The 25,765-nt window shown below is 47.2% G+C and overlaps 1 protein-coding gene across 3 annotated transcripts in view; it reads left to right on the top strand.

Annotated features, from left to right (window-relative positions):
- IQCA1 (IQ motif containing with AAA domain 1) overlaps positions 1 to 25,539 on the top strand; it is a 164,418-nt gene extending 138,879 nt beyond the window's left edge. For all 3 annotated transcript variants that reach the window (XM_025404697.1, XM_025404696.1, XM_025404695.1), the window contains 4 exons: positions 4,743 to 4,829; positions 11,028 to 11,205; positions 18,062 to 18,300; positions 24,907 to 25,539. In XM_025404697.1, coding sequence (XP_025260482.1) covers positions 4,743 to 4,829; positions 11,028 to 11,205; positions 18,062 to 18,300; positions 24,907 to 25,035 — 633 coding nt within the window. In that variant the 3' untranslated portion in view covers positions 25,036 to 25,539. The remainder of the gene's footprint in view (positions 1 to 4,742; positions 4,830 to 11,027; positions 11,206 to 18,061; positions 18,301 to 24,906) is intronic.
- Positions 25,540 to 25,765: the final 226 nt, after the last annotated feature.

The following is a 25,765-nucleotide window of genomic DNA, read 5'->3' as shown; positions in this document are numbered from 1 at the left end:
TTTTTTTTTTGAGACTGAGTCTGGCTCTGTCGCCCAGGCTGGAGTGCGGTGGCCGGATCTCAGCTCACTGCAAGCTCCGCCTCCCGGGTTCACGCCATTCTCCTGCCTCAGCCTCCCGAGTAGCTGGGACCACAGGCGCCCGCCACTTCGCCCGGCTAGTTTTTTGTATTTTTTAGTAGAGACGGGGTTTCACCGTGTTAGCCAGGATGGTCTCGATCTCCTGACCTCGTGATCCGCCCGTCTCGGCCTCCCAAAGTGCTGGGATTACAGGCTTGAGCCACCGCGCCCGGCGTCCACAGAATGTTTAAGCTAGAGAATCACGTAATACTTTGCTGTGATCTACCAGAGAGCTGATTTTATTAAGCTTTTTTTAAAAAAATCAAAGATGAAGAGAGAAGAGGAGAGAGTTCCTTTTTCCTGTAGCATTTTGTCTGTTTCATTGATGAAAGCTTGGGGGCAAAGCACCCGGCTTGGTGTTTCTCCTCATCAGCTAGTCTTCTCGGCTAGGCTTTGAAATAGACTCGCTTCTCGAGTCCACTGGCAGGTGCTATAGGTAATAACCTACGCATTGATTTGAGATTTCAGATTTTGATTTTTTTTAATTTTTTTATTTTTTGCCGTAAGTTATTGGGGTACAGGTGGTATTTGGTTACACGAGTAAGTTCTTTAGTGGTGATTTATGAGATTTTGGTGCACCCATCACCTGAGCAGTATACACTGTACCCTCTTTGTAGTCTTTTATCCCTCACCCCCCTCCCACTCTTCCCCACAGATTCCCAAAGTCCATTGTGTCATTCTTAGGCCTTCGCGTCCTAGTGAGAATATATGATGTTTAGTTTTCCATTCCTGAGTTATTTCACTTAGAATAATAATCTCCAGCCTCATCCAGGTCATTGCAAATGCTGTTAATTCATTTCTTTTTATGGCTGAGTAGTATTCCATCGCATATACATACTACAGTTTTTTATCCACTCATTGACTGATGGGCATTTGGGTTGGTTCCACAATTTTGCAATTGTGAATTGTGCTGCATGTGCAAGTATAAACATCCATGTGCAAGTATCATTTTCATATCTTTTCCTCTGGGTAGATACAGTAGTGGGATTGCCGGATCAAATGGTAGTTCTACTTTTACTTCTTTATAGAATCTCCACACTGTTTTCCACAGCGGCTGTACGAGTTTACATTCCCATCAGCAGTGTAAAAATGTTCCCTGATCATGCCAAAAAATAAAATCCTAGTGGCAAGGCCAAAATAAAATGCCCACAAATGCAGGTCACCCCTACATTCAGCAGAAAGAAGGGTAGGAGGTCTGGTGCTCTAGGTTGCAGTCAGCCAAGATCGCACCCCTGCACTCCAGCCTGAGTTTGATATGTTGGCGTGCTTCTGGGGTCTTGCGTCCCTTCTCCCCTGATTCTTCCCTTGGGGTGTGCTGTCCGCATGCACAGTGGCCTGCCAGCACTTAGGAGGGAACATACACGGTGTATTTACTGGTATCTGACGTAGAAGTGATGGCCCATGAAGGAAGAGGGCGAGGCCTCTGGGATTTAAAGATGAGGGTTTGGGTTTTGTTAGCAGCAAAACGTATCCAAGTCATGCGGCACCAAAGTATGTTAGCAGTGGCAAGTCCACACGGACCTGCAGCAACCTCAGTTCTCGCCTCCTCAGAAGAAAGAATTGGACCAAGGAGGCAGAAGGAGAGACCAAGCTCGGCAAGTTTGAGAGCAGGAGTGGAAGTTTATTAGAAAGCTTTAGAGCAGGAAGGAAAGGAAGGAAGGGATACTTGGAAGAGTGCAGGGTGGGTGACTTGAAAGGTGCACTGGCCGGGCGCGGTGGCTCACGCCTGGAATCCCAGCACTTTGGGAGGCCGAGGCGGACGGACCACTTGAGGTCACGAGTTCAAGACCAGCCTGGCCAAAGTGGTAAAACCCCCGTCTCTACTAAAAATACAAAAACTAGCCAGGCGTGGTGGCACGCCCCTGTAAACCCAGCTACTCGGAAGGCTGAGGCAGGAGAATCGCTTGAGCCCGGGAGGCAGAGGTTGCAGTCAGCCAAGATCGCGCCACTGCCCTCCAGCCTGGGTTTTATATGTTGGCGTGCTTCTGGGGTCTTTCGCCCCTTCTCCCCTGATTCTTCCCTTGGGGTGTGCTGTCCGCGTGCACAGGGGCCGGGAGGGAGCATGCGCAGTGTGTTTACTGGAGTTGTGCACATGCTCACTTGAGACGTTCTTCCCTTACCAGTCGAATGTCCCTGAAAGGTCCTAGACCACTTAAACTCCACCATTTTGCCTCTTAATGCGCATGCTTGAACCCACTGGCCCAACCCCTGAGATCTTATTGGGAAGCTGCTGATTGCCAGCTTCCGGTGTTTCTGTTTATCAGGAGACTGCCTTTCGCTAGCGCAGGCTGTGACCAATGATTATTATAGAGACAGTAAACAACCTCCTGCCCGTCAGGGGATGGTCACCTGACATTGCTGGTGTGTGTATGTATTGGAAGGAGCCCTCTCCTGCCCTGCTCATGCCCGACTAGCTCCCCACTGTAACATGACCACCTACTCGTCTCTGGGGCCTCAGTTCTCAGCTCCGAAGCAGAGGTCCTAGGGCTGGCCCCTCACAGTGGTGGTGAGAGTAGATGAGGGAACCCATGGAGGCTGCCTTAGGTGCCAGCACAGAGTCCAGCCCCCAGCCTGGCCTCCAGTCCTGCTGCTGCCACACTGGACCTGTGTGACCAGGGCCGTCACTTAACGTCTGCAAGCCTCGGTTTCCTCGTCTGCAAACAGGGATGATACCAGTGGTTCCTGCTACGTAGGGTTCAGATGAGATGAGCAGGTTATTCCACATGTGCGAAAGCCTCCAGGAGGAGGCAGCGCCAGGTGTGTGCTGGCTCTGGCCATGTGTGATGCTGGGCACATGGGTGGCTGATGCCTGGCACACGTCTGCCAGCTCACTCACTGCAGTTATCACACCACACCGGCTCAGGGATCAGGATTAAAATTTGGGATTCTGAGTTCCTAAATTCTGTGACTCTGGGTCTGCAAAACAACACCTACCAAATGGTGTTTGTGGCTGGCACTCTTTTCTCTCTGAATGTCCATGTGTGCTGGGGCCTGGGAATGCAGCCGGCCCAGGCGTTGGGCCAGCGCAAGGATCCAGTTCAATCAGTGCCCACTTCTGCCTTTGAAGGTGCATAATCTGCTTTATAGCCCCGACTTGCCACTTCATACATAATGACGGGGAGGCAGACACAGTGGAGTGTCCCTAGTGATTTTTCCATCACTCATTGAATGACTGTCTTGGTTTAAAATCATGCCTGCTGCCTTAATGATGTTTTAAGAAATATAAAAATAGGAGTACATAACGCTGTATTCACCATGGCTTTTATCTGTCACAATTTCGCACAAAGCACAAATTGTTGCAAAAATACCTGAACTTCGCTATCATGGGGGTGCTTTGAAGAGATTGTTAGGTGTACAGCAATTATTCACGGGCCCACGGTAAGTCCCATCCCAGCTCTGTCGCGAGGCCCTGCTTGTCCAGAGGGGCTCAGAGCCGCCTTTCAGGGGGAGCCTGGGCCACAAAGGCACAGCCAAACAGAGATGAACAAATAGCCTCGTGGGGGCCCGAGTGCTGAAACGGGTTTTTCTCATGGTAAGCAAACTTGAATAAACCTGGGAACGGCCAGAGGCGGTAATTAAAACTCGTGGCCCAGTTCTCCATTCATTTTCAGCAGAAAACTGGGGGTTTCTTTCAAGCCAAACTGAGAGGATGTTGGGGTCCTAGAGCAGAATGTTTGTCCTCAAGCTTGTCCTGCCTGTCAGAACAGGACTGAGAGAGGAGGGGGTTAGGGGAGGGAGGGGGACTTCTGCTGCTGTGAAGGAGGGGACGTGGTGGGGCAGGTTTCGAGCTGCAGAACATTCCTGTGCCTGTGCAGCACAGCTGAGGAGCCGGACAGGGAGCGTCTCGCCCTGCTCCTGGGAGAGCAGATGCACACCTGAGAGGGAAGTGCATTTACAACCAGGGCTCTGCACACCACAGAGGAAGCACATTTACAACCAGGGCTCTGCACACCCCAGAAGGAAGTGCATTTACAACCAGGGCTCTGCACACCACAGAGGGAAATACATTTACAACCAGGGCTCTGCACACCTGAGAGGGAAGTGCATTTACAACCAGCGCTCTGCACACCCCAGAGGGAAGCAGGTTTGCAGCCAGGGCTCTGCACACCCCAGAAGGAAGTGCATTTACAACCAGGGCTCCGCATACCCCAGAGGGAAGTACATTTACAACCAGGGCTCCGCACACCCCAGAGGGAAGTGCATTTACAACCAGGGCTCTATATACCTGAGAGGGAAGCATGTTTACAACCAGGGCTCTGTACACCTGAGAGTAAAGGCCATTTACAACCAGGGCTCTGCACACCACAGAGGGAAGCACATTTACAAGCAGGACCCTGCACACCTGAGAGGGAAGCACATTTACAAGCAGGACCCTGCACACCTGAGAGGGAAGCACATTTACAAGCAGGGCTCTGCACACCTGAGAGGGAAGCACATTTACAACCAGGGCTCTGCACACCTGAGAGGGAAGTGCATTTACAAGCAGGGCCCTGCACACCTGAGAGGGAAGTGCATTTACAAGCAGGGCTCTGCACACCCCAGAGGGAAGCACATTTACAACCAGGGCTCTGCACACCTGAGAGGGAAGTGCATTTACAAGCAGGGCCCTGCCTTTTCCTCTACAGGTGGCTCGACAGCTCCAGCCCTCCGTGGTGTGGATTGAAGACACAGAAAAAACCTTCTACAAAAAAGTTCCCAACGCAGAAAAGACGGTGAGGACTTTCTCATGCCTTACTTTGGCCTTTTCTTTCCTCCAAAGGAGGCCCTTACCAGGGCCTACCTCTACTTTTCGAGAAGGCCTTGCCTTTTCAAGCAAGTAAGGAAACACAGAGGCTCTCTGTAGTGGTCTCTGTCTGTCTGTCCTCTCTGTATTTGAAAGGGTTCTGTGGTCTGACTTTATGAGGCATAGTTTGGAAGGAAAGGAAAGAAAGCGTGGAAGAAAGGGGAGAGGGATTTTCCACCCAAACATACGATTCAGAGGTAACGAACAATTTAGAGAACTCTGCTCAGTTAAAGCAAATGGCACACGTAGGAGTTATTATTAGGATTTCCTATTGTTCATCATAATAAATAGCAAAAGACCCAAAATTTATGAACAAAGACCCTCAACAGAACTGCTAAGTGCACAGCATTCGGGGCCGCCAGGGAGTCCTGTTTCAATTGCTTCCTTCCTTCTTTTCTCTCCTTTCAATGGTCCCCCCGACCCGCCACTTCCCCCCACAAATCACCAGCAAATTTCCCACAAGTTAAAAAAAAAATGTGCAGATACACGAGATTGTTATTCCACATCAATTTGCACCAAAGCAAATAGTGGTTAACTGTGAATTTCTGATTAAATTCGTAAGGATTTTAATCACTTTTGATCCTTATGTATTATACATCACTTTTCGCAGGTAGAGATGATTTGGATAAAGAGTGGAAGCTCAATCTTTTCTTCCCCAAATGAGCCTTGATTGCCCTGTCATTTCGAAAGTGTTCAGAGAAGTCATTTATTATTTAATCTGGGATTCTAGTAGTTCGCTCCCCCTGCTGGCGAAGTTGCTGCATTGCATAAAAACTTGAAAAGGTCCACAAGTAGTTATGCCAAATGGATGGCAGGAATGATGGGGCTCTCCACCAGGTCCCAGGTCTAAGAGAAATGCAGGGCATTTCGTCCCAGGTGTCACACACCTGGTGTTATCAGAAACCTGGCTCATTCATGGGCAGGGGCTATTCCCTCTCCCGCCACACATCAGTCTGGGGAATGGAAGACACTGGCCTGGAACTCACGCCAGCCATGCACAGCATTCACACAGCTGGCTGTGTGTCCTTAAACAGGTAACTTAACCTCTCTGAGCCTCCGCTTCCTTTACTATTAAATGAAAGCATTTTAGCCTGCGCGGACTCCGAGTTCATGCAGCCCCCTGCATTCTCCCACAGTGCCCTGGGCTTGCCATCAGTGCTTGCGGCTGTCTGCTCACTGCACGTCTGAGTCTCGGAGAGCAAAGGGAATGGGAATGTTCCTCCTGAGAGAGCCAGAGGAGCACTGGGGAAGGAGCGCTGAGAGGGGGCCTTTGAGAGAAAGCTGGAGGCAGGGAATGAAATATAGGCCCTGTAGACACCCTCGCATAAAGGGAGTGGATGTGAGGGGAAGGAGGCCCGCTGAGGAGGGAACAGAAAGCCATGAAGCAGCAGCCGAGCCTGCAGAACCCTGCCCTGAATCAGCCCTTTTGCTGCTGACACAGAGCGAACCTCTCAGCACCATCCCTGATTCGCGCAAACCCTGCCCATGCCTCGCTTTGTCCCTGTAGGAAATGAAGGCCACTGGAGGCATGGTCTTTGTTGTGGACGAATTGGACGTTTTCTCGGTTCCCTTCCCATTAGAGGAGTCCGTCGTCTGTTGGGGAGGTCAACTGCACTGAGGACCGGGAGTCACATCCTGGGATAAGTCCTAGGGGACTGCAAGCCAAAGGGCACCCCAGCTTCCTGAGCATCTGCAAGGCCGACCAGGGGACCTGAGCCACCCCAGACTCAGAGCTGCAAGAGGCATGAACACCATCCTCCACCCCCCACCCCCAGTATTTCCACCCCTGGCTCCAGTGCTGCAGCAGGAGAGGGGCGGGGGAGGAAACCATTGCTTGTGCATGCCCAGCTCTACACAGAACTCCAGCTCCACTCGGCCTGCACCGTGCAGTGATAGCATTGCGGGGCCTGCCCTCAGGGAGCAGGGCTGCAGAGTTCCTGCTGCCTTCCCACGTCTCCAGGGCCATGACTGGGCCAGTCCTGCTGTCCTTCCCAGCCTCCCAGCCTCTGAGACTCTGTCTCATCCAAGATCCTCAGCCACCAGGGCCCCAGGTAGCCATGAGCACTGGAAGTCCACATTCTGAAGGTGACCAAAAGCCAAGGGCAGCAGTGGCATCCACAGGCAAGAGGAGCCCAGGAGGCACTGTAACTGGCTCCTCATCGCATCACTCAGCCACCTAGGGAGCCCAGTGTCCTTCCTCCCACCTGCCCTGGCCTCTGTCCCAAAGACTGCCCTGATCCCAAGGGCACAGAGGCACAGAGAAGAACATCCAGGAGGCTGGCACTCCACCAGCTACAGCCGCCATACAGGCAGCAGGGCCGACCTTGCCCTGGGGTTAAGGGACTCCGGGAAATCCCCTTGAAAATCCACAGTGACTGAAGGCACCCTCCAGCACCTCTGCCTTTGGGGTGAGGCCCCTCCCACAGTCAGAGGCAGGAAGTTCACCCGGGGATGGGGCATGGCGAAGACCAGTGACGCCTCCCGAGCATGGAAGCCAAACTTCGCGGGTGCAGGGACACTGCTGTGGACAGGAAAAGGGGGACCCCGGTGGTGGTGGGGGACGTCGATTGAGCACCTCCTCTTCCCCAAGCACAATACATATGTCAGGGAAACTCCCAGCAACCCTGAGAGGAAGGCATTGTTTTCTCTGTGTCACAAAAGAGAACAAAGGCTCCCAGAAGGCACACAGCTGCTCAGGGCTCATGCTGGGATTCAGAAACAAGGTTGCCAGAATGCAGAGGCCAGGACCTTCTCCCGCCCATGCACAGCACGGGCTGGAAGACACCGAGGGCAAACCACCAGCTTCGCCTTCTGCCCATACGGTCAGCCCTCCTGGTGCACCTAAACCACACCGCATCCCTGCGGCCCTCTCAGCCCTGGGGCTGCTCTAAACATCATCCCAAAACCTGCCTTTGGGGCTCTCTTGTCTTAGAACCAAATGGGCCCTACTCTGGAATTCTCTGTCCTCCTGCCCACACTCCTGTTCCCCTCTCACTGTCCTCAGCAACCTTTGAGAGAAGCCCTCACACCTCTAGAATTTCAGCAAAGTGCAAACTCCAAGTAGGCCCCCCCCAACCCCTGCCACTTTTACAAACACACCCCTGCCCCCGGCAGACACCTGGACCAGGCCCGCTCCCTTTCTCCTCCTCCTAGAAGGAGAGCAGTGTCTCCTCCCATCTGCACCTCGAGTGCACTCAGTCAGTTGTTTGTGTCTGAGGCGAAGGCGGTAAAGAATGAGGCGCACAGGCTGCTCCTGCATTTTCTGCCCCATTACCCTTTGTTACTTCATCTAGCAAGCGCCTCCCTGACATCACGATAGTGCCTCCACCAAGGAATTGCTGCTTTCTGGGGGCTGGCTGTGGTGGTTGTTTTGTGGAGCTAACTGCAGAATAGCAAATTGAAATTGCTGCGTGGATGCTAGCCACTAGTTTGAAATTGCCCAAAGAAATACAGTTGTGAGGGACTGGCAGGCCCCGCAGTAGGGGCGGCGGTTTTGGAGGTGGCCAGGTGACTGTGGGGTGGTTTGCTGGCATGATTGATGAGTGCACAGGTCTCGTGCATAATGGACAGCTCTGCACTGGAACAGGGGTGGTCTGAGTGTAGGGGAACTACCAATTGAATGACACACCCATTTCTGTCCCCTCTTCATGGGACTGCACCTCACCGTCAGCAAAGATGTCACTCTGGACATGGCCCAGGATCAATGTTTGTTATCCAAATAGGCTGATTCATTTCAAACGTCCCTGCCATTTCAGGACACAAAGGTAGCAGTATCATGTCCTGCCTCAGAAAGGGCAGGGATCACACTGCCATCACCATGGCAACTGGGTTGCTGAGGATGGGCACAGACCATGCAGGTGTGTCTCTAGCCCCATGGATTCTCAGTCTCCAGCCTCACCAGGACCCTCAGATCAGTCCTACTTCCATTGTTCTTTGGGCAGCTCACATGTGCACCCCACATGCCCAGTCACTGCCACCACCTGCTTTGTTCCTTAAAGGCGAGTCTCACCCCTCAACCCACCACCATCAGCTTGCTGCCCCCACCACTCTATAGAAATTGTTCTCACAAAGTTCTTAGGGCTGGGCACAGTGGCTCACACTTGTAATCCCAGCACTTTGGGAGACCGAGGCAGGCAGATCACTTAAGATCAGAAGTTTGAGACTAGCCTGGCCAACAAGGCAAAACCTTGTCTCTACTAAAAATACAAAAATGAGCTGGGCATGGGTGGTGCGTACCTGCAATCCCAGCTACTCAGGAGGCGCAGGAATCACTTGAACCCGGGAGGTGGTGATTGCAATGAGCAGAGATTGTGCAACTGCACTCCAGCCTGGATGACACAGCGAGACTCTGTCTCAAAAATAAAAGAAATTATTCTCACAAAGTTCTTTGACATGAGAAGTGCAAGACTTTTCTGAAAACTACAACAACATTGTTGAAAAATATAAAGGAAGCGTAAATAAATGGAAAGACATTTGTATTCATTGGTTGAAAGACTTAATCTTGTTAAGATGGTAATAATTCCCAAATTGGCCTACATATTCAATGCAATTCCCATGAAATAGCTGGCTTATTTGCAGAAATTGGTAACTGATCCTAAAATTCATCCAGAAATTCAAGAGATCCAGCCAAAACATTCTTCAAAAGAAAAATTAAGTTGGGGGATTCACATGTCCCAATTTCATTTTCCAACTTACCACAGACCTACAACAATCAAGACAGTATGGTACTGGCCTAAGAAGAGACATAGATCAGTGGATCACAATCAAGAATCCAGTAATAAAGCCTTATATTACAGTTCATTTTGACAAAGGTGCAAAGACAATTCAATGCAGAAAGAATAATCTTTTCAATAAGTGGTGCTGGGGACTATTGGATTGCTACCTGCAAAAGAAAGAGTTGGACCCTTACCTCACACCATATACAAAAATCAACCCATAATGTATCAAAGACCTAAAAATAAGGGCTAAAACTAGAACAATCTTAAAAGAAAATATAGGCATAAATTTTGTGACCTTAGATTAGGCAGTGGTTCCTTAGATATGACACCAAAAGCACAGGCCACAAAAGAAAAACTGCACCTCATCAAAATTAAAAACTTTTTTGCTGCAAAGGACATCCTCAAGAAAGTGAAAAGACAACCCACAGAACAGGGGAAAATGTTTGCAAACCATGTAATATTGAGGGTTTTCTATCTATTAATAGAACCTACAAAGAACCCTTACAACTCAATAATAAAAAAGACAAATAACCCAACTTTTAAAGTGGGCCAACAGTCTAAATACACATTTTTCCAAATAAAATACACAAATGAGCAATAAGCACATGAAAAGATGCAGGAACATCATTAGCCATCAGCCAAATGGGAGCAAAAATGGCCTCGACTGTGCTTGAGAAGTCTCTGCAGAGGCTCTCACCATGGCCCCTGGTGTGCTCCTCCTTCCCAGGCTTCCTCTTTGCTGTCTGCACTGGGGGCGAGGTTCATTGGCGGCCAGGCTGTTGCCCATGGCAACATGGTCAGATCTGACTCCCACAGGCTGGAAGTCGTCCTCCCTGGGGTGCTGAACAGCCAGCCTGTCCTCGTTCGTTCCTCTCCCTCATTAGTTCTGAGATTATACTAAAATAATTCAGGTTCAAACTATTTCCCAACTGCTTCAGAGAGATAAGTTTCACAATCTTATGTAACCAGGTATTTTTCAGACATGAGATGCAGGAGCTGGGCTCTTCATTGTTTCAGCAATCGGCAAAGGAAGTCTTGTGTCCAGCTTCCAAACAACTCAGGAAAATGGGAGCACCACAGCTCATTACAAGTCCCAGTGAGCTTCCTTCCATTTGTAAATCAGCCACCACTTCCCATTCCTAGGGTCAAGGTGCTTCCTTCCTTCCCACCCTCTAAATCTGGACACCAGAGGTTGAGGAAAGGAAACACTGACAATTAAAATCCACTGGGTCATGCAAGGAAGCACATTCCAAGACCCATCCCAGGATAAACCTTAAGAAATTGTGTTTGTCAGAACTTTGCAATCACTTTAACAAACGATGCTGCAACACATTCTAAGTAAATTTTCTTTCATTTTTTCATTCTTTTTTTCTGTATGTGGACCCATTTTTTTTCTCTCTCTCTCCCAGAATGAACCTAAACGCCTGAAAAGACACCTTCCCCAAATCCTGAAACTCCTGAAACCAGATGACCGGATTCTGATTGTGGGGACCACACGGCGTCCCTTCGATGCTGAACTCCAATCTTTCTGCAGAGTTTACCAGAAAATTATTTTGGTGCCTAGACCAGACTATGCTTCCAGATACGGCAAGTACCCCCAGCGCCTTCCCATGCATGGTAGCTGAGGCTGGGCTGTCCGCTGTGTGCTTGCCAGGAGGGTGGCCCTTGGACCCAGTGTGCCCCAGATGAGGGGAGCCTGCACCCAGTGGGGTGAGTGCACCTGCATCCAACACAGAGCACGTGCTGCAGATGTAAACCACTAGGCCACATTCTGTTCTTAGCTTATTTCTTTCTACCCAAGACAAAAGGAAACTGGACGAGGATTATGATTTCTGGCCCTGACAGTGACAAAAGCCTTGTGGGTACTGATTCTTCTTGGGACAGGCAGATAGGATCACTCACCTTGCACCCATGGTGATGGTGTTTTCCTCATAGAGCGTAGTTTCTTTTCACCGGGTTAGGTTTTTTTTTTTTTTTTCTTCCAGTCTCAAAGTCCAGTTGCATGATGATTTACTTAAAATGAACATTAAAATACAAGGAGAGCTTACTTTTTCAATTCTTTCTCCTTAAATAGATTCAAAATCCACTACTTTTGAAACATGTTTTTTAATGGGAATGACACAAAAAAAGGGCCCCTGGGAGGCAAAGCAGTGGAGCGGGGAGGAGCCTGGGTTGGGGCTCTCCGGACGCCTGGCTCAGAATCCTGGTTCTGCCCCTGCATAGCTGGGTGACCCTGACAAGTCGGTCACCTTCTGAGCCTCCATCTTCTCATCTGTGAAGCAGGAGAACGGTTCACGCCACAGGGCTGCTGTGACACTCACGAGGTGTTAGCAGAGCACCTGGCCCCATGTGGCCCCCAGAGAGAAAGGGTGTTGGCAGCAGTGGTGGTGGAGGTAGAGGAAGAGAAGAGGGTGGCGTGGGCTGGGCAGGAGGAGGGAATGGCGAATGGCAAGGGAAGCTGAGGAGAGTACTGGCGGCCGTTCCGTTATCTAGTGCTGTGTGAAGGCTCAAACAGCACATTATTCCACTGTGTGCTTCCAACGGTTGTCTGGGCAGAGCTGGGGCGTTCTCCTTAATGTACGTCATGACGTGAGAGTCACATGAAAGTTGAGGCTCCTTCGTCTGGAGACTGGGCAGTGTGGATACCCAGGATCACTCGCGCATGTGACTGGAGTTGCTGCTGCCATCATGGGCACTGAGCGGGACCTATGTCGACCGGACAGGCTGCACCTGGCCCAGTGCAGCTTCTCACACCGGGCAGCTGGGTCCCACGAGGAGTTATCTCATGAGCACATGTTTCAAGAAGTTGGAGCAGTAGCTGAAAGGATTCTTGTGACCCAGCCTCACAAGCCACAGAGTGACCATCTCCACCCTCTGCTGGTCAAGAGGAAGGCACAGGGCCAGCCTAGATTCCAGGGCGGCCGGGGACACACGGGTGTGAATGCACAGGGGTGGCTCGTGGCAGGGCCACCGTAACACTGCACTGGTGGGAGAGCAGTGAGGACTTGGAGGTGAGATGGCGATGGCGCTGTCAGTGTTAGAGATGGTGGAGGGGGTTGGCCGGAGGTGACAGCATGTGCTAATGGAGACAGAAGTGCTTGCTGGCAGTAGGGGTGGAGGCAGTGTGGGATGACGCTGAGGAGGCAGAGATGGGGTGGCTGTGTTGGTGGCAGTGTGGGTGGCTCTGGGGAGGGTGTTGGGAATGGTGGCAAAGGTCACATTTGACACTGGAGATGAGGACGGTCAGTGGCAGGAGCAGTCGAGGTGCTGGTGGCAGTGGTGGTGGCCGTGGTGGCAGTGGTGGTGGCCATGGTGGCAGTGGCGGTGGTGGTCAGCATGAATGATAGTAATACAGTGATTAGGTCAGACTTGGTTTCTGTTCTTCCTTCTTCAATCACATGAGCACTGCAAAGCAGAGGGCACGTATGGTCCTCTCTGGCTGTTCATAAGTTGCTGCTCAATTTTCTTTGCTAAAAGAACAACCCCCTACTCTCCACACGCTATAAACGACTAGCTTCTTAGCCACTGTGTTTGCAACATGTGCTTATTTCCATCTTGATAAATTGTGATCCTGGCTTTTTTTTTTTTGAGACGGAGTCTTGCTCTGTCGCCCAGACTGAAGTGCCGTGGCGCGATCTCGGCTCACTGCAAGCTCCGCCTCCTGGGTTCACGCCATTCTCCTGCCTCAGCCTCCCAGTTAGCTGGGACTACAGGTGCCCGCCACCACACCCAGCTAATTTTTTTTGTATTCTTAGTAGAGACGGGGTTTCATCGTGTTAGCCAGGATGGCCTTGATCTGTTGACCTCGTGATCTGCCCGCCTCAGCCTCCCCAAGTGCTGGGATTACAGGCATAAGCCACTGTGCCTGGCCGATAAATTGTGATCCTGGCTTTCTAAATCAATGTTATACACAAAATACAGGAAGACTTTAGGCCCAGCTATTTCTGCATCCGTCTAGTGCCTTCTTCATCTTTTAGGGCCTCAAAACGCCTCCGCCACAAACCCTTTGCACCCAGCCAGCATCAAAAGAAGCAAGGGAAGACAGGATGGAGGAGTCACAGGAGATCTTAAGGACTAGACCCAGAAGAGGCCAACGTTTCCTCCAGGCAGATCACATTGGCCAGAATGAAAAATATGGATGAAGGGGGTAGGGCTGTCCAGCCAAGAAAGAAGACAGCACGAGACGGGCGGGCACACAGTCTCGCCGCAGCCCACACAGCCGATGCCGGGAGTTCCACGCCCCTGGCCTTAGCAGGGCTACCCCTCTCTCCTCTCATGCACTCTTCTTTTTTCCTTCCTTTTTTGTATTGCGTCTATATTTTAAGCTATGTTAATGGAATAAGGTGGGGTATTATTAATTCAAAGGGGCTGGAGCATTATTCTGGACTCTGAACAGAATGGTTTTTATTGTTTGACAAAACTATAGGCCCTTTAAAAATGAAGCTATTGATGGATGGCTGGCAATTTTGTTCTTTTGATAAAACACCACGCATCCTTTAGGATTCAAATCACACTACAGATTCCTACCTGAATCTCCTCACAGCATCGTGATGGGAGAGGAAGGAGAGAAAGCGTCCCTCCACCTATGGGCAGATGATAAAGCTGCACCAGACACTGCTCTCAGGCCCTGGGTTCTGTCCACTGAAGCACATGCTCCTCAATATTTCTGTCTTGGGGAGTGATGTGTTCAGGCCACCATTCTGGCTGACATCATTGCCCCTCGTCCAGCATTTCCTCCAGTGACCTTGAAGTTTTCATAGCCACAGTGGCTGGGACATCTGTCTTAGAGAAAGACTGTTCTTATCTTTGTGGCGATCAAAAGTGGTCTCTTCCAGTCCATAAAGCAAGGGCTGCCAATCCGTAGCATGGACGGCGGCTTGGCCATCTCTCCACCCGCAATGGAGCTCGAAGGTGTGCGACAGTCCCCACGGCCCCACTCCTCAAATTCCTCCAGGCCATGTGGGGACAGACAGTGCTGAGAAGTGAAGGGCAGATCTGTGGAGGAAACACAGCCCTCAGGTTCACCAAACGTCATTCAATCTCTCCTTTTTTCCTCCAAACCAAGCTGTCTCTGCAAAGAAAATCCACCCCCCAGGCTGATGGATGCCCTGTCTGGTCCCCAGAAATCCCTTCGGGCTTCCTTTTCTCCACATTCCCAGTGCCCTCCTCCTCTTGCCTCTCTCCCTGGGTCAATTTCGCTAATAACCCAATTCATCACAGGCCCACCCGGACCCAGTGTCTGGTCAGATGGGTCCAGGATTTGTCTTTAGCCTTTTCTGCAATTCCAGGCTTCAGAGGGTCAGAAGCTCACCCACATCACATTATTCACCTCTCAGGCGTTTGGAAAACCCCCAAATAAAAATGAATGTTCAGAGACTGCGTCATCTCGAGCGCCAGCCAAGACAGAATCCACTGAGAATGTCGACAGCAGATGAAGGGGAGCCAAAGGCCAGATGCTTTCATCCAAAGAAGGGAAAGAGAATGTAGATTGGTCTGAAGATGTGAGGAGCCTTTTGCATCCAAGAGACCAAAGCAAAATTCAGCACTCGGCCTGGAGAGCCCCTCCACTGCCCTCAACACTCTGGGGCCCCTAGCCTCGGTCCTCACCAACACAGCCTTCACCGCACCCCAAGACTGCAGTGCATCTGTGCTCCCCACTGCACTCCTAGACCAGAGACCCCACAGCCTCTGGGGCTCCCATGCTCACTGCCAGCTCCAGTCTCCACCCAGCCCACCGTGCTGTGCCTCCCGCCACACCTGACACCACCGTGGGCCCCAGAGCAGCTATTTAAGGGCCAAGAACCCATGAGTGGGTGGTTGTGTAAAAGCAATAGAAGCGATTCTTTGAAAGACCAACAGCTCAAGTTCATCAGCTGCAGGAAGGAAGCCAAGCCTGGTTTTGCATCCCCTTCTCTGGGTCTTCAGATGAGCGGGCAGGTGGGCAGGTCCCACCACAGCTGGGACTGCTTCACAGATCTCTCTTGCTGCAACTCCAGTAAAAATGGTGATCTATGGAGAGCAACCAAGGAGTCATGTATTGAGAGGAATCTTGACCGAAACTCTCTGTGAATACCAAGTATCCTACACTTTAAATGGGCAGCAGCGGGTTTACATGTCCCTCTGGCCCTTGTTGGTCTCACTGCAGGTCTCCAAAGCCTTGATGCCTAGTCGTCCACAGCTTGGAGGAACTGACAGGCCCCACGGTACAGTTCACCGTTTCCCAGTACAGTAACTGTACTCCGTTACTAATGCATCTCTACTCATCAAGTGATCACTCCTGCAAAAAGGTTGGATGATCTGGGCAGAAAACTTCCAAGATTGTGACTGTTGTGACCTCACAGAGAAGCCAGGGAGAGAGTTATTGGTTGCCAGGGAGCACGTGGCCCTCACCCTTTCCCACTGATGGTTCCCTTTGGCACCACAGGTAGGAATTTTGCTCCTGCTAGCCCAGAACTGAGTCCGCAAGCGTGCAACCCAGCCTGGGATGTCGACTTCAGCTTTTGGGGCCTTACCTGTGACTCTCCCATAAATCATGTTCCCTTCTCAGCTTCCAGAGTCACCACTCAGACCCGCTGGTACTTTGTTTAGATGTTATAAATGTGACGAGCAGACACGCCGGATCTCAAGTGAAGATGTGGGCTAGGTGTTGTTGTTGATCATTTTTACCGTGGGTTATGTTTTCTTATCTCTAACTCTGCAACAGTTATATTTGGATAAGGATAGTCTTCACCTGCTGCCATCCATCCCTACACAAACAGGCTTTGAAACACTCTGTAGCTTATTTTGTGTTGTCTTTTGTAGTTGATGTTTTAATGAGGGTTAGTAAACTTCAGTGCAAGATGGAATGAACAATCATTGTTATTGTAATAACAACAGTAACATAGCTACAGAAAGTCAAGTCCCCACCACATGCCGGGCTGCTGCACTTCCGAGTGCTTTATAAACACTGTTGGGCTTGTTTTTCACAGCAGCACTGAGAAGTCAATCCTTCTACGCCTGTTTTACAGATAAGACTAGTTTGGGGCTCAAACTCAAAGAAACCCACCAAGGAAGGAGCAGAGTAGATTGGGGATCTGATGATCCTTTAGGCCAGTTTGGGGTCCTTGTGGCCCTCCTTGGTTTCACTGCAGGTCTCCAAACCCTGGATGCCTGAGCCTCCACAGCTCAGAGAAACTGGCAGGCCCCGAGGTACAGTTCACCCTTTCCCAGCAGCTCAGCTCACCCACAGGGCCAAGGACCCCCCAAAAGAGGACAGTGGGAGTGAACTGCTGGAATAGCTCACAGCCCAAAAGCCAGATTCTCCAGCATGGTTCATAGTTACATTATAAGCCATTGTATTCCTTTACAGTAAGTAGACCTTTTCCTTTTATCAGCCATTTTTTGATCAATATACTAGTATGATGTAGTCATTTAACAGACTCAGAATTAACCCCTTACCGGGCCTGACAATGCTCAGATCAGGTAGTCACTGACATTTTTAAAAAATGGTTTCAAGTGTTCCTCAAGTAAACTCAAAATGGTTTAGAGATATTTGACCAGATTATCCCAGTGCTGAGACTGACAGATGCTCTTGTAAACACCCTTCACCCTTCTCCACTGTCTGGATATAATTAAATAAGTTACAGCAAGTCTCCTTTACTTCCCTTGTGTTCCCTTTACAGAATAGAGGTAATTCTCCAAATACAGAATGATTTTAAGGATTGTACAGGAGTTCATTCCATCTCTAAAGTTAAGCACCCAGAATTATTTCATAATTCATTTTCACAGCACCCCTGTGTTCAGATTGAAATATCTCGTTTACTCCAGGTCCCACAAACCAGAGAACACCCAGGCCCTCATCTGAAGGACTCTAGTCAACCAGTGCGTGTTTACAGTCGCTGAGGGGGAAAGAATAAGGGTCAAATTGCTCTATTTAATACAATGTGTAATACAGTGTCTTCCACTGAAAGGGAACGGATCCTGGCAGTAGCTGATGAAAATTGGAATCTGCATTCTGATTCCAGATGTAAAAATCATGTGAGATATTAACTTTACATCTAAAAAAATAAGTTAAACTCCTTATCCAAATTACTTGGGAAATACAATATTCTGATGAGAAGAGATGCCATTATACACCCTATGAAAATTTCAAATGTTGAAAGATTGTCAACATCTTTACAGGTACCACATTAAAACTATACTGCTGGTGTTTTTCCTTGTTAATTTGCAGGGCACTTGTAGATCTGTAGACCTCAGGGTCATTGATATGTATGGCTTATGGTTGAAAATTCTCTAGAGGAAAGCATTTAGTTACTTGGCTTTGGTTCATTTGAGTTACAAATAAGTCAGAGTAGACTTCTGTGTATTCCTTTCTTGATGAGATGCAACTTTCAACCAAGAGGGAAACTGGCACTGATTTCTCAATGGTAACCCTTGTTCTCTGTGTCTTTTCTGGATACAACAGTTCTGTGGAAACAAATCATTGAACGCAATGGAGGAGTCCTCACCAGTGCCTTGAATGTCAGCTGCCTGGCGAAGGTCACTGACGGCTTCACCCAAGGACATATAGTCAAAGTGGTTAAAGCTGTGCTCACAGATCAGAGAATCCGGCGGCAAATTCATAAACCTCTCACTGCAGTTGAGTTTATTACCGCAATAACCAGCATGGATCCGGTGTACAAAGAGGAAGAAGAGAGCTTTAAGGTAAATGGAACACCCTGATGACCAAATCTTAGCAGCAAACACTCCTCACACTGCCTCCTCCCCCTGGAGTTCCATGGGTTTCATGAATTGGAACTCTGCCATATACAATGACATTTGGAAACCTAAAATTTTGGATGACAAAATCTTTGGGGTTTTGGCATTAAAGCATGTGTCTTCCAAATTTCAGGAAAATCATGGTGTGTGGCCTTATATATTAACAGCCAAATTGCAGAATTGAGTAGCAACTTCAAAACCATTGGATTGACATAGGCACATATACTTATTTTGGTTTTTAATTCCTATTTGGTATTATGGAATAAGTTTTGCATACAGAAATAATTCCCCAAATAGGATAGTTCAAGCCAGTGCTGTTTGGGGCCCATAATTGTCATGGAACACTTTGTTTTTTAGTTTCAGTTCATTTACAATAGGAAGCCACAAGATAACTCATCAAAATTTAGTTTCCGATGTTTGAATACATTCTGACCTATTCGCAGAAATTTCTGGATCTGAAGGAAACTTTGAGAATTATTTCTTCCAACACCCTCTCTTATAGGAGGAGTGCCCAGGCCAGTGGGCACTCCTCAAACTCTGCTTGCTCTCCTTTAAGCCAAAATAAATACAGTGGTGTTGTCTTTCTGAAGGAAGTTTTCCCTGGCCAACTCCAAAGGTAAGAGACGATTATATGCATCAATTGAAGGCCACCACAGTATCGGCTGTGCAGTCACCAGAAGGGGCATTGAAATTCTCATCCGAGCCCATCTCTGGGAGCCTGCTTCACATCAGGAAAATCTCTCTCTGCGACACATCACTTCTCCAGCAAATCTAAAACTATGATTCCTTCCTGGTTTGCCCCTAATTCTTCAGTGAAGCATTAGAAAGGTGACAAATAGTTACAATAATGATTTCAGCAATAATGGTCTAGCACAGGAGTTGGCAATCTTTTTCCATAAAGGTCCAGATAGTAAGTATTTTAGGCTTTGAGAGCCATGCAGTCTCTATCACAGGTATTCAGTTGTGCATCAGAGTACAAAAGCATCCATACACAATACAGAAATGAATGTGTATGGCTGGGTTCCAATAAAACTTTATTTGCAAAAACAGACAACAGGCCAAATTTGGCCCATCGGCCATATTTTGCTGACCCCTGCTCTAGCAAGGCTGAAAAAAAGATTTAACTCTAGCTGAGTGTTTACCAAGCATTTGAATTATTAACATATTCTCATTAACTGTTTAAACCTGTTCATAATTGCTGATATTATCCTCTTCAAATGATACATCATATTCTTTTCCGAAATTCCCAATTTTTTTCTCCTTTCTAAAATACTAATTTTCCTCCTTATTTTGAGAAGTTAGATGATAGGGTATGGAAGCCTATCCTTTCTCATGGCTGAGCCTTTAACTTTCCAAAGTAATCTCTAGAAGTTTTTCTATCTATAGGTGCTTGAGGTAGATCATACTATTCAAGAAAAGGAATTACTACCCTTTTATGACCTGGGATGAGAATGCATATGCTTCACACATCCATTCTTGGTGTATTTCTTTGCTCTATTCATTTTCAAAAGAAACTGCATCATATTCCCACCATTCCCCTTTCCACCCAATCCCTTTGTGCTTCCATTACAGCACCAGTGCTTGGCCCTGTGCCTGGCCCCAAGTAGATGCTTAATAAATTTGTTTAGGGACACGTTAATTAAACACATGGATAGATGGAATGACACCCTCACACTCTCCTGAATAATGTGATACCATTGCTGTGGTTCCTGCTAATGAGGCAAACCCTGAGAAATTTCCCCTCGTTGTGCTTCTGACAACGTTATCTCAGATGAAGACCCTGCAGATTCTCCAAGCACATTCTACCCTGCTCCACAGACATGATGGAGAGAATATGTATGAAAACGATGATAGTAAGTCTAATAATGTTAGCTAACACTTATTGACTGCTTATTATATGCCAGCCACTGTACTGACTCATTTAGACTCGTAACACCCTGTTTTGCACACGAGGAAACTGAGATATGGAAAGTCATGGTAGACTGGATAATGGCCCCTCAAGGACGTCTGCATCCTCGTCCCTGGAACCTGAAAATAAGTGAGGTTCCACGGCAGAGGGATCCTCATCCCTGGAACCTGAAAATAAGTGAGGTTCCACAGCAGAGGCAGTATAAGGCTGCAGATGGAGTAAGCCTGCTAGTCAGCTGACCTGAAGATAGATTATCCTGAATTACCCTGGCGAGTCCAGTGTAATCATGAAAAGCAGAAGAGGGAGTTGGAAGAGAGAACCAGAGAGAGCAGTCTGAGAAGGCATGTTGGTACTCCAGGCAGCCCAGCGTTGCTATCCAAAGGTGGAGCAGGGGCCACAAGCCAGAAAAGCAGGTGATTTCTGAGAGCTGCAAAAGGCAAGGGAAAGATTCTCACCTGGCGCCTCCAGAAAGGGACACGGCACGGCAGACACTTCGATTGTCACCCAGTGAGGCCCGTTCCCGGTTTCTGACCTACAACCCTGTGAAATCATAAATGTGTGGTTTTAAGCCACCATGTTTCTGGAAATTCACTGCAGCAACAATAAAATAAACAATACAAAAGGCAAGTAAAGTAACAACTAGAAAGTAGCAGAGCTGAAATTCATACGTTTCCCCAAAGCCAACTTCATTAACTATATTCTATACTGGGTCTCGGTAAATTAGGAGTTCATCGCCTTAAGTACATGGCCACGTCACCTTACGTTAAAAACAGAGCCAAGGCGAGCAGGAGGAGGAGGGAATCCCCCAGTGCCACTAACAGAGAGGTACATCTCAAAGACAAGAACAACTACATGAGCTAATGCATGGGTAGCCTAGGGGTGTATAAGATCCAAACAGTAAGGCAAGGGGAGGCCTGTGAGAGACAGAACGCTGGAACTGCACGAAGCTGGGACACTTTATAGATTGCCATGAGGAAGTATCAAGGAACTTGTGATCTTCTCCAGGATCTAGGTGGGGAATAAAAGTGGCCCATAAGAAATCAAAATCCAAGCTACACCATGCACGTCAAATTTCCAAATCTGTACTACCTCCATAGTCCCAGAATCTCAAGTTGAAATATTAATTTTTTAAAATGATATGGTATCATTAAAACCCCTGAAGTCACATCAAAAGCAAAATTAAAAACCACTCTGTATGGAAATTTAGCCAAGTCAGGGTACATAGGATTCCTACAGGAAATACCAGCCTTGCTGAAGATGAGTTCATAATAAAAAATTATGAGCCACAAGCAATAATCTACCCCAAGGACAGTCAGCAAATGCAAATAACAGAATAGCACTACCAAGAATCTGAGATAAAAGGACATTCCGAAAGAGACTACAAAATAAGTATGTTTAAATTAAAGACCAGAAACATTAGGGAGGAAAAACAGGCAAATTTGAAAAAGAACCAAATAGAACTTTTGATAGTGAAAAACTATATATAGTCATTAAAATTAAAAACTCAGTGAATCGAGGCAGGCAGATCACCTGAGGTTGGAAGTTCAAGACCAGCCTGACCAACATGGAGAAACTCCATCTCTACTGAAAATACAAAATGAGCCGGGCGTGGTGGCACATGCCTGTAATCCCAGCTACTCGGGAGGCTGAGGCAGTAGAATCGCTTGGACCCAGGAGGCGGAGGTTGCAGCGAGCCGAGATCGTGCCATTGCGCTCCAGCCTGGGCAACAAGAGCAAAACTCTGTCTCAAAAATATATAAATAAATAAATAAATCAGTGAATAAATATCTGTGGATTTGACAAAACTAAAGAGAAAAAACAAAAGAACTGAAAAAGGGAGCAAAGAAAATTGCCTAGAATGCAGCATAGAGAAAAATAAAGGATAGAAATCAAAGAGAGTTTAAGAGTTGGCTGAACATGGTGGCTCATGCCTGTCATCCCAGCACTTTGGGAGGCCAAGGCAGATCGCTTGAGGTCAGGAGTTCGAGACCAACCTGGCCAACATGGCAAAACCCTGTCTCTACTAAAAATACAAAAATTAGCCAGGCGTGGTGGTACACACGTGTAGTCCCAGGCTGAGGCAGGAGAATCCTTGAACCTGGGAGATGGAGGTTGCAGTGAACCAAGATCGTGCCATTGCACTCCAGCCTGGGTGACAGAACAAGACTCTGTCTCAAAAACAAAAACAAAAAGAACGGTTTGTGAAAGATAAAATAATGCCTGCTTCTTTTATGACTGGATCTTTGATATCCCTAATATCACCAGGAAGCATTAAGGGAAGCATCAATCAAAACATCATTATAAGACTTGGTTCTGTATATGAGTTTAGAGGATCTTACAGAAGCAACTGTAGGACTGCTATGGAGGAAAGAATAAGGAGAGAGAGACAGAGCCCAAAACAAAACTTCCCACTCTAAATGAATCTTGGCCAGGCATGGTGGCTCACGCCTGTAATCCCAGCACTTTGGGAGGCCAAGGCAGGTGGATCACTTGAAGTCATGAGTTCGAGACCAGCCTGAACAACATGGCAAAACCCCATCTCTACTAAAAATACAAAAATTAGCCAGGTGCGGTGATGCGTGCCCGAGCCAGACGCCATAAAACACACACACACACACACACACACACACACACACACACAAAATCTGAAAATCAAAATTCGAAAACATTTTAGGAAATCTAGTGCTAAATACAATCTGACAAAATATTTAAATTAATACAATTAATATGTTCAAAAAAATAAATGAGAGTATGACTTCCATTAGAAATGTACAGAACATTTTGGGGGAAAAAATGAAATGAGAAGAGATAATTATGAAAAAATGTCACAGAAAGAAAGCTTAGAGAGTCAGAAACTGAGGTCTGAATTGCAGAGAAAAAGAAAGCTTAGAAATTTAAAATATGGTAATCAGTATAAAGTGGCAAAGGAAATGAAAGAGGTATGAACTCTAAACTAAACATGGTCAAAGAGCAATCTGTGGACCGGAAGATGGTCCTGGGGAGCACCCCCTGGTAGTCAGTACAGAAAAACAATAAGGTAAAATCCATAAAAGTATAAAGATCCATCAAAGGTGGGTTGAAGACGCTGACCTTCATTAATGGAAGTTCTAGAAGAAAAGAATACAATAAGTGTCAGAGGAACAACTGTTTAAAGACATTATTACTGAGAATTTTCCTGCATTAAAGATAGATTGAAAATAAACTCCAAGTGAAATAATTTATTAACTAATAAACTCCTAGTAACCAGCAGAACAAATCAAATAAATCTATACCTAGATATATTATTGGGAACTTAAGAACAAGATTAAAAGCCAGTCTTAAAAGCTACCAGATTACCTACCAAGAAACAATTGGGAAATCAGACATCTCTTTAACAACCATAGGTGCCAGAAGATAGCGAAACAATATCTACAAAGTGCTAAGGAAAAACAACTGTCTGCCTAATATTTGTATCCAGCTAAACTGGCATACAAGAGACAGGAGAAAAGAGACATTTTAAGACATATGAAGCCGGGCACCATGGCTCACGCTTGTAATCCCTACACTTGGGGAGGCTGAGGCAGGCAGATCACTTGATGTCAGCAGTTCGAGACCAGCCTGGCCAACATGGTGAAACCCTGTCTCTACTAAAAATATAAAAATTAGCCAGGCGTGTTGGCGCATGCCTGTAATCCCAGCTACTCAGGAGGCTGAGGCAGGGGAATCACTTGAATCAGGGAGGCAGAGGTTGCAGTGAGCTGAGATCGCACCCTTGCACCCTAGCCTCGGCGACAGAGCAAGACTCAGTCTCAGGGAAAAAAAAAAAAAACAGATGTACAAAGACTGAGAGAATTTCCCACTTACAACACTTCAGAGAGCAATTTAGCCATATCAAGTAAAATGGAAGATGTTCATTCCCTACAACCCCAGGAGTTCTATTTCTATCTCTGTGCCCTAAAGAAGTTCTCTCACATAGGTACAAGGAGATGTGTAAAAATTGTGAACTTCAGCATTCTTCATAATAACCAAAAATTCAGATGTCATATATCCATTACTAGGACAATTGATAAATAACACGTAATATAATCCTGCAATGAAATATTGCTATTATAAAGTTTATAAACCCAAATGTTTCTTAGGTTTCAAATAAAATGCAAAGGTTGAGAAAAATGCCATTGTGGGGCCAGTTACAATCACTAAGTTCTTGGTTGGTATTTGGGCTTCATTATTTCTACCGTGGTTTCAACAGCACCTCCCCCGGAGTAGTTGAATGACCGTCCATTGTTCATTGAACATGCCCACATGTGAACCATGAGCACCCTTCACATTCCCGAGAAAACCCAACCCCAGGACACAGTAGGATGCCCGGAAAATAGGCGACTTTGTTGAGAAGGATTGCTGGTTAGATTTAGCCTGTGATTCTCTGAAATTGTTAACTCCCTGAGTTAACAAATTATGCAGAAATACAGGTTGAAGTTTCAAATCATGCAGAAAAACAGGCTGGAAAACCCACTGAGAAAGAGGTTGTATTAAGCATACCTTAAATGCCCAAAGTACAATGGCTGCTTGCCCCTTCCTGCTTAGCAGGCTTTTCTTTACTTTTAAGAGTATTGCGGTGAATTGGTATCATTCTGACCTTTTCCGAAACTTTTATTGTATTTCAGAACTGGTATGCCAAAACCCCTCTGGGTAAAAAACGAGCCTTGGCGATAACAGGAGGCAGCACAGAAAAGGCAAAGGACAAAGGGAAAAGGAAAGAAAAGAAAGAGAAAAAGGCAAAAAAGAAAAAGTAATGCCTTTCTGAAGAACCATGCTTGAGTCTCTCTGGGATGGAGAGGACCCCAACTCGCCAATGAAAAGATTCACCATTGCCCGCCTGAGGAAGCCCTTAGGGGAAGGAACTTAGCAGTTTGCAGGTGAGCTGATGCCGCAAACCTGCTAACCACTTCGTGTGCTGTTATGCCTTTCCCAGGCTGGACACCTAGCTGGGTGTTCATCACAACTTTCCATAGCTTTAATCCACGCCAAGTTTGTATATAACTGAAATTCACTCTTGACGCCCTCCACAGTCTTTCCAAGTTGGACTCTTCCTGTCATCAGTACTAGCTGTCAAATTTAAAATGTGACAGTTAAAGAATATTCTGGTTTGACAATTAGTGAGCAATGAGTGTATCATCAGTACACTAGCTTTTTATTAATGGATGTACACTGTATAGTATCTTGCATCTATTTTAATAAATTCTTTGCTCTAGTAATAGATTTTATATAATGAAATAAAGCTGTTGTCCTTGAACTGACTCGGTAATTTGGTTGCTGGAACTAAAACAGGATCTTACAAATGAACTGTTTCAACATCCTAATTTTGAAGTTGAGATAGCTGAAGTCCAGGTCCCACTGCTAATATTGGGGCCTGGACATCATCAGCCCCGCCTAGTCCTCATTGGAAGGACTGAAAACTTGTCAGGCCAATGACTGGATGAAAAACTATGGCATAAAAATGGGGTAAATGCAGAGAAGAGAAAG

The sequence above is a fragment of the Theropithecus gelada genome, chromosome 12 (assembly GCF_003255815.1).
Source record: "Theropithecus gelada isolate Dixy chromosome 12, Tgel_1.0, whole genome shotgun sequence".
In the NCBI taxonomy this organism is placed as follows: Eukaryota; Metazoa; Chordata; class Mammalia; order Primates; family Cercopithecidae; genus Theropithecus; species Theropithecus gelada.
Note: the sequence above shows the minus strand (reverse complement) of the source record. Positions and strands in the feature narration are given on the sequence as shown.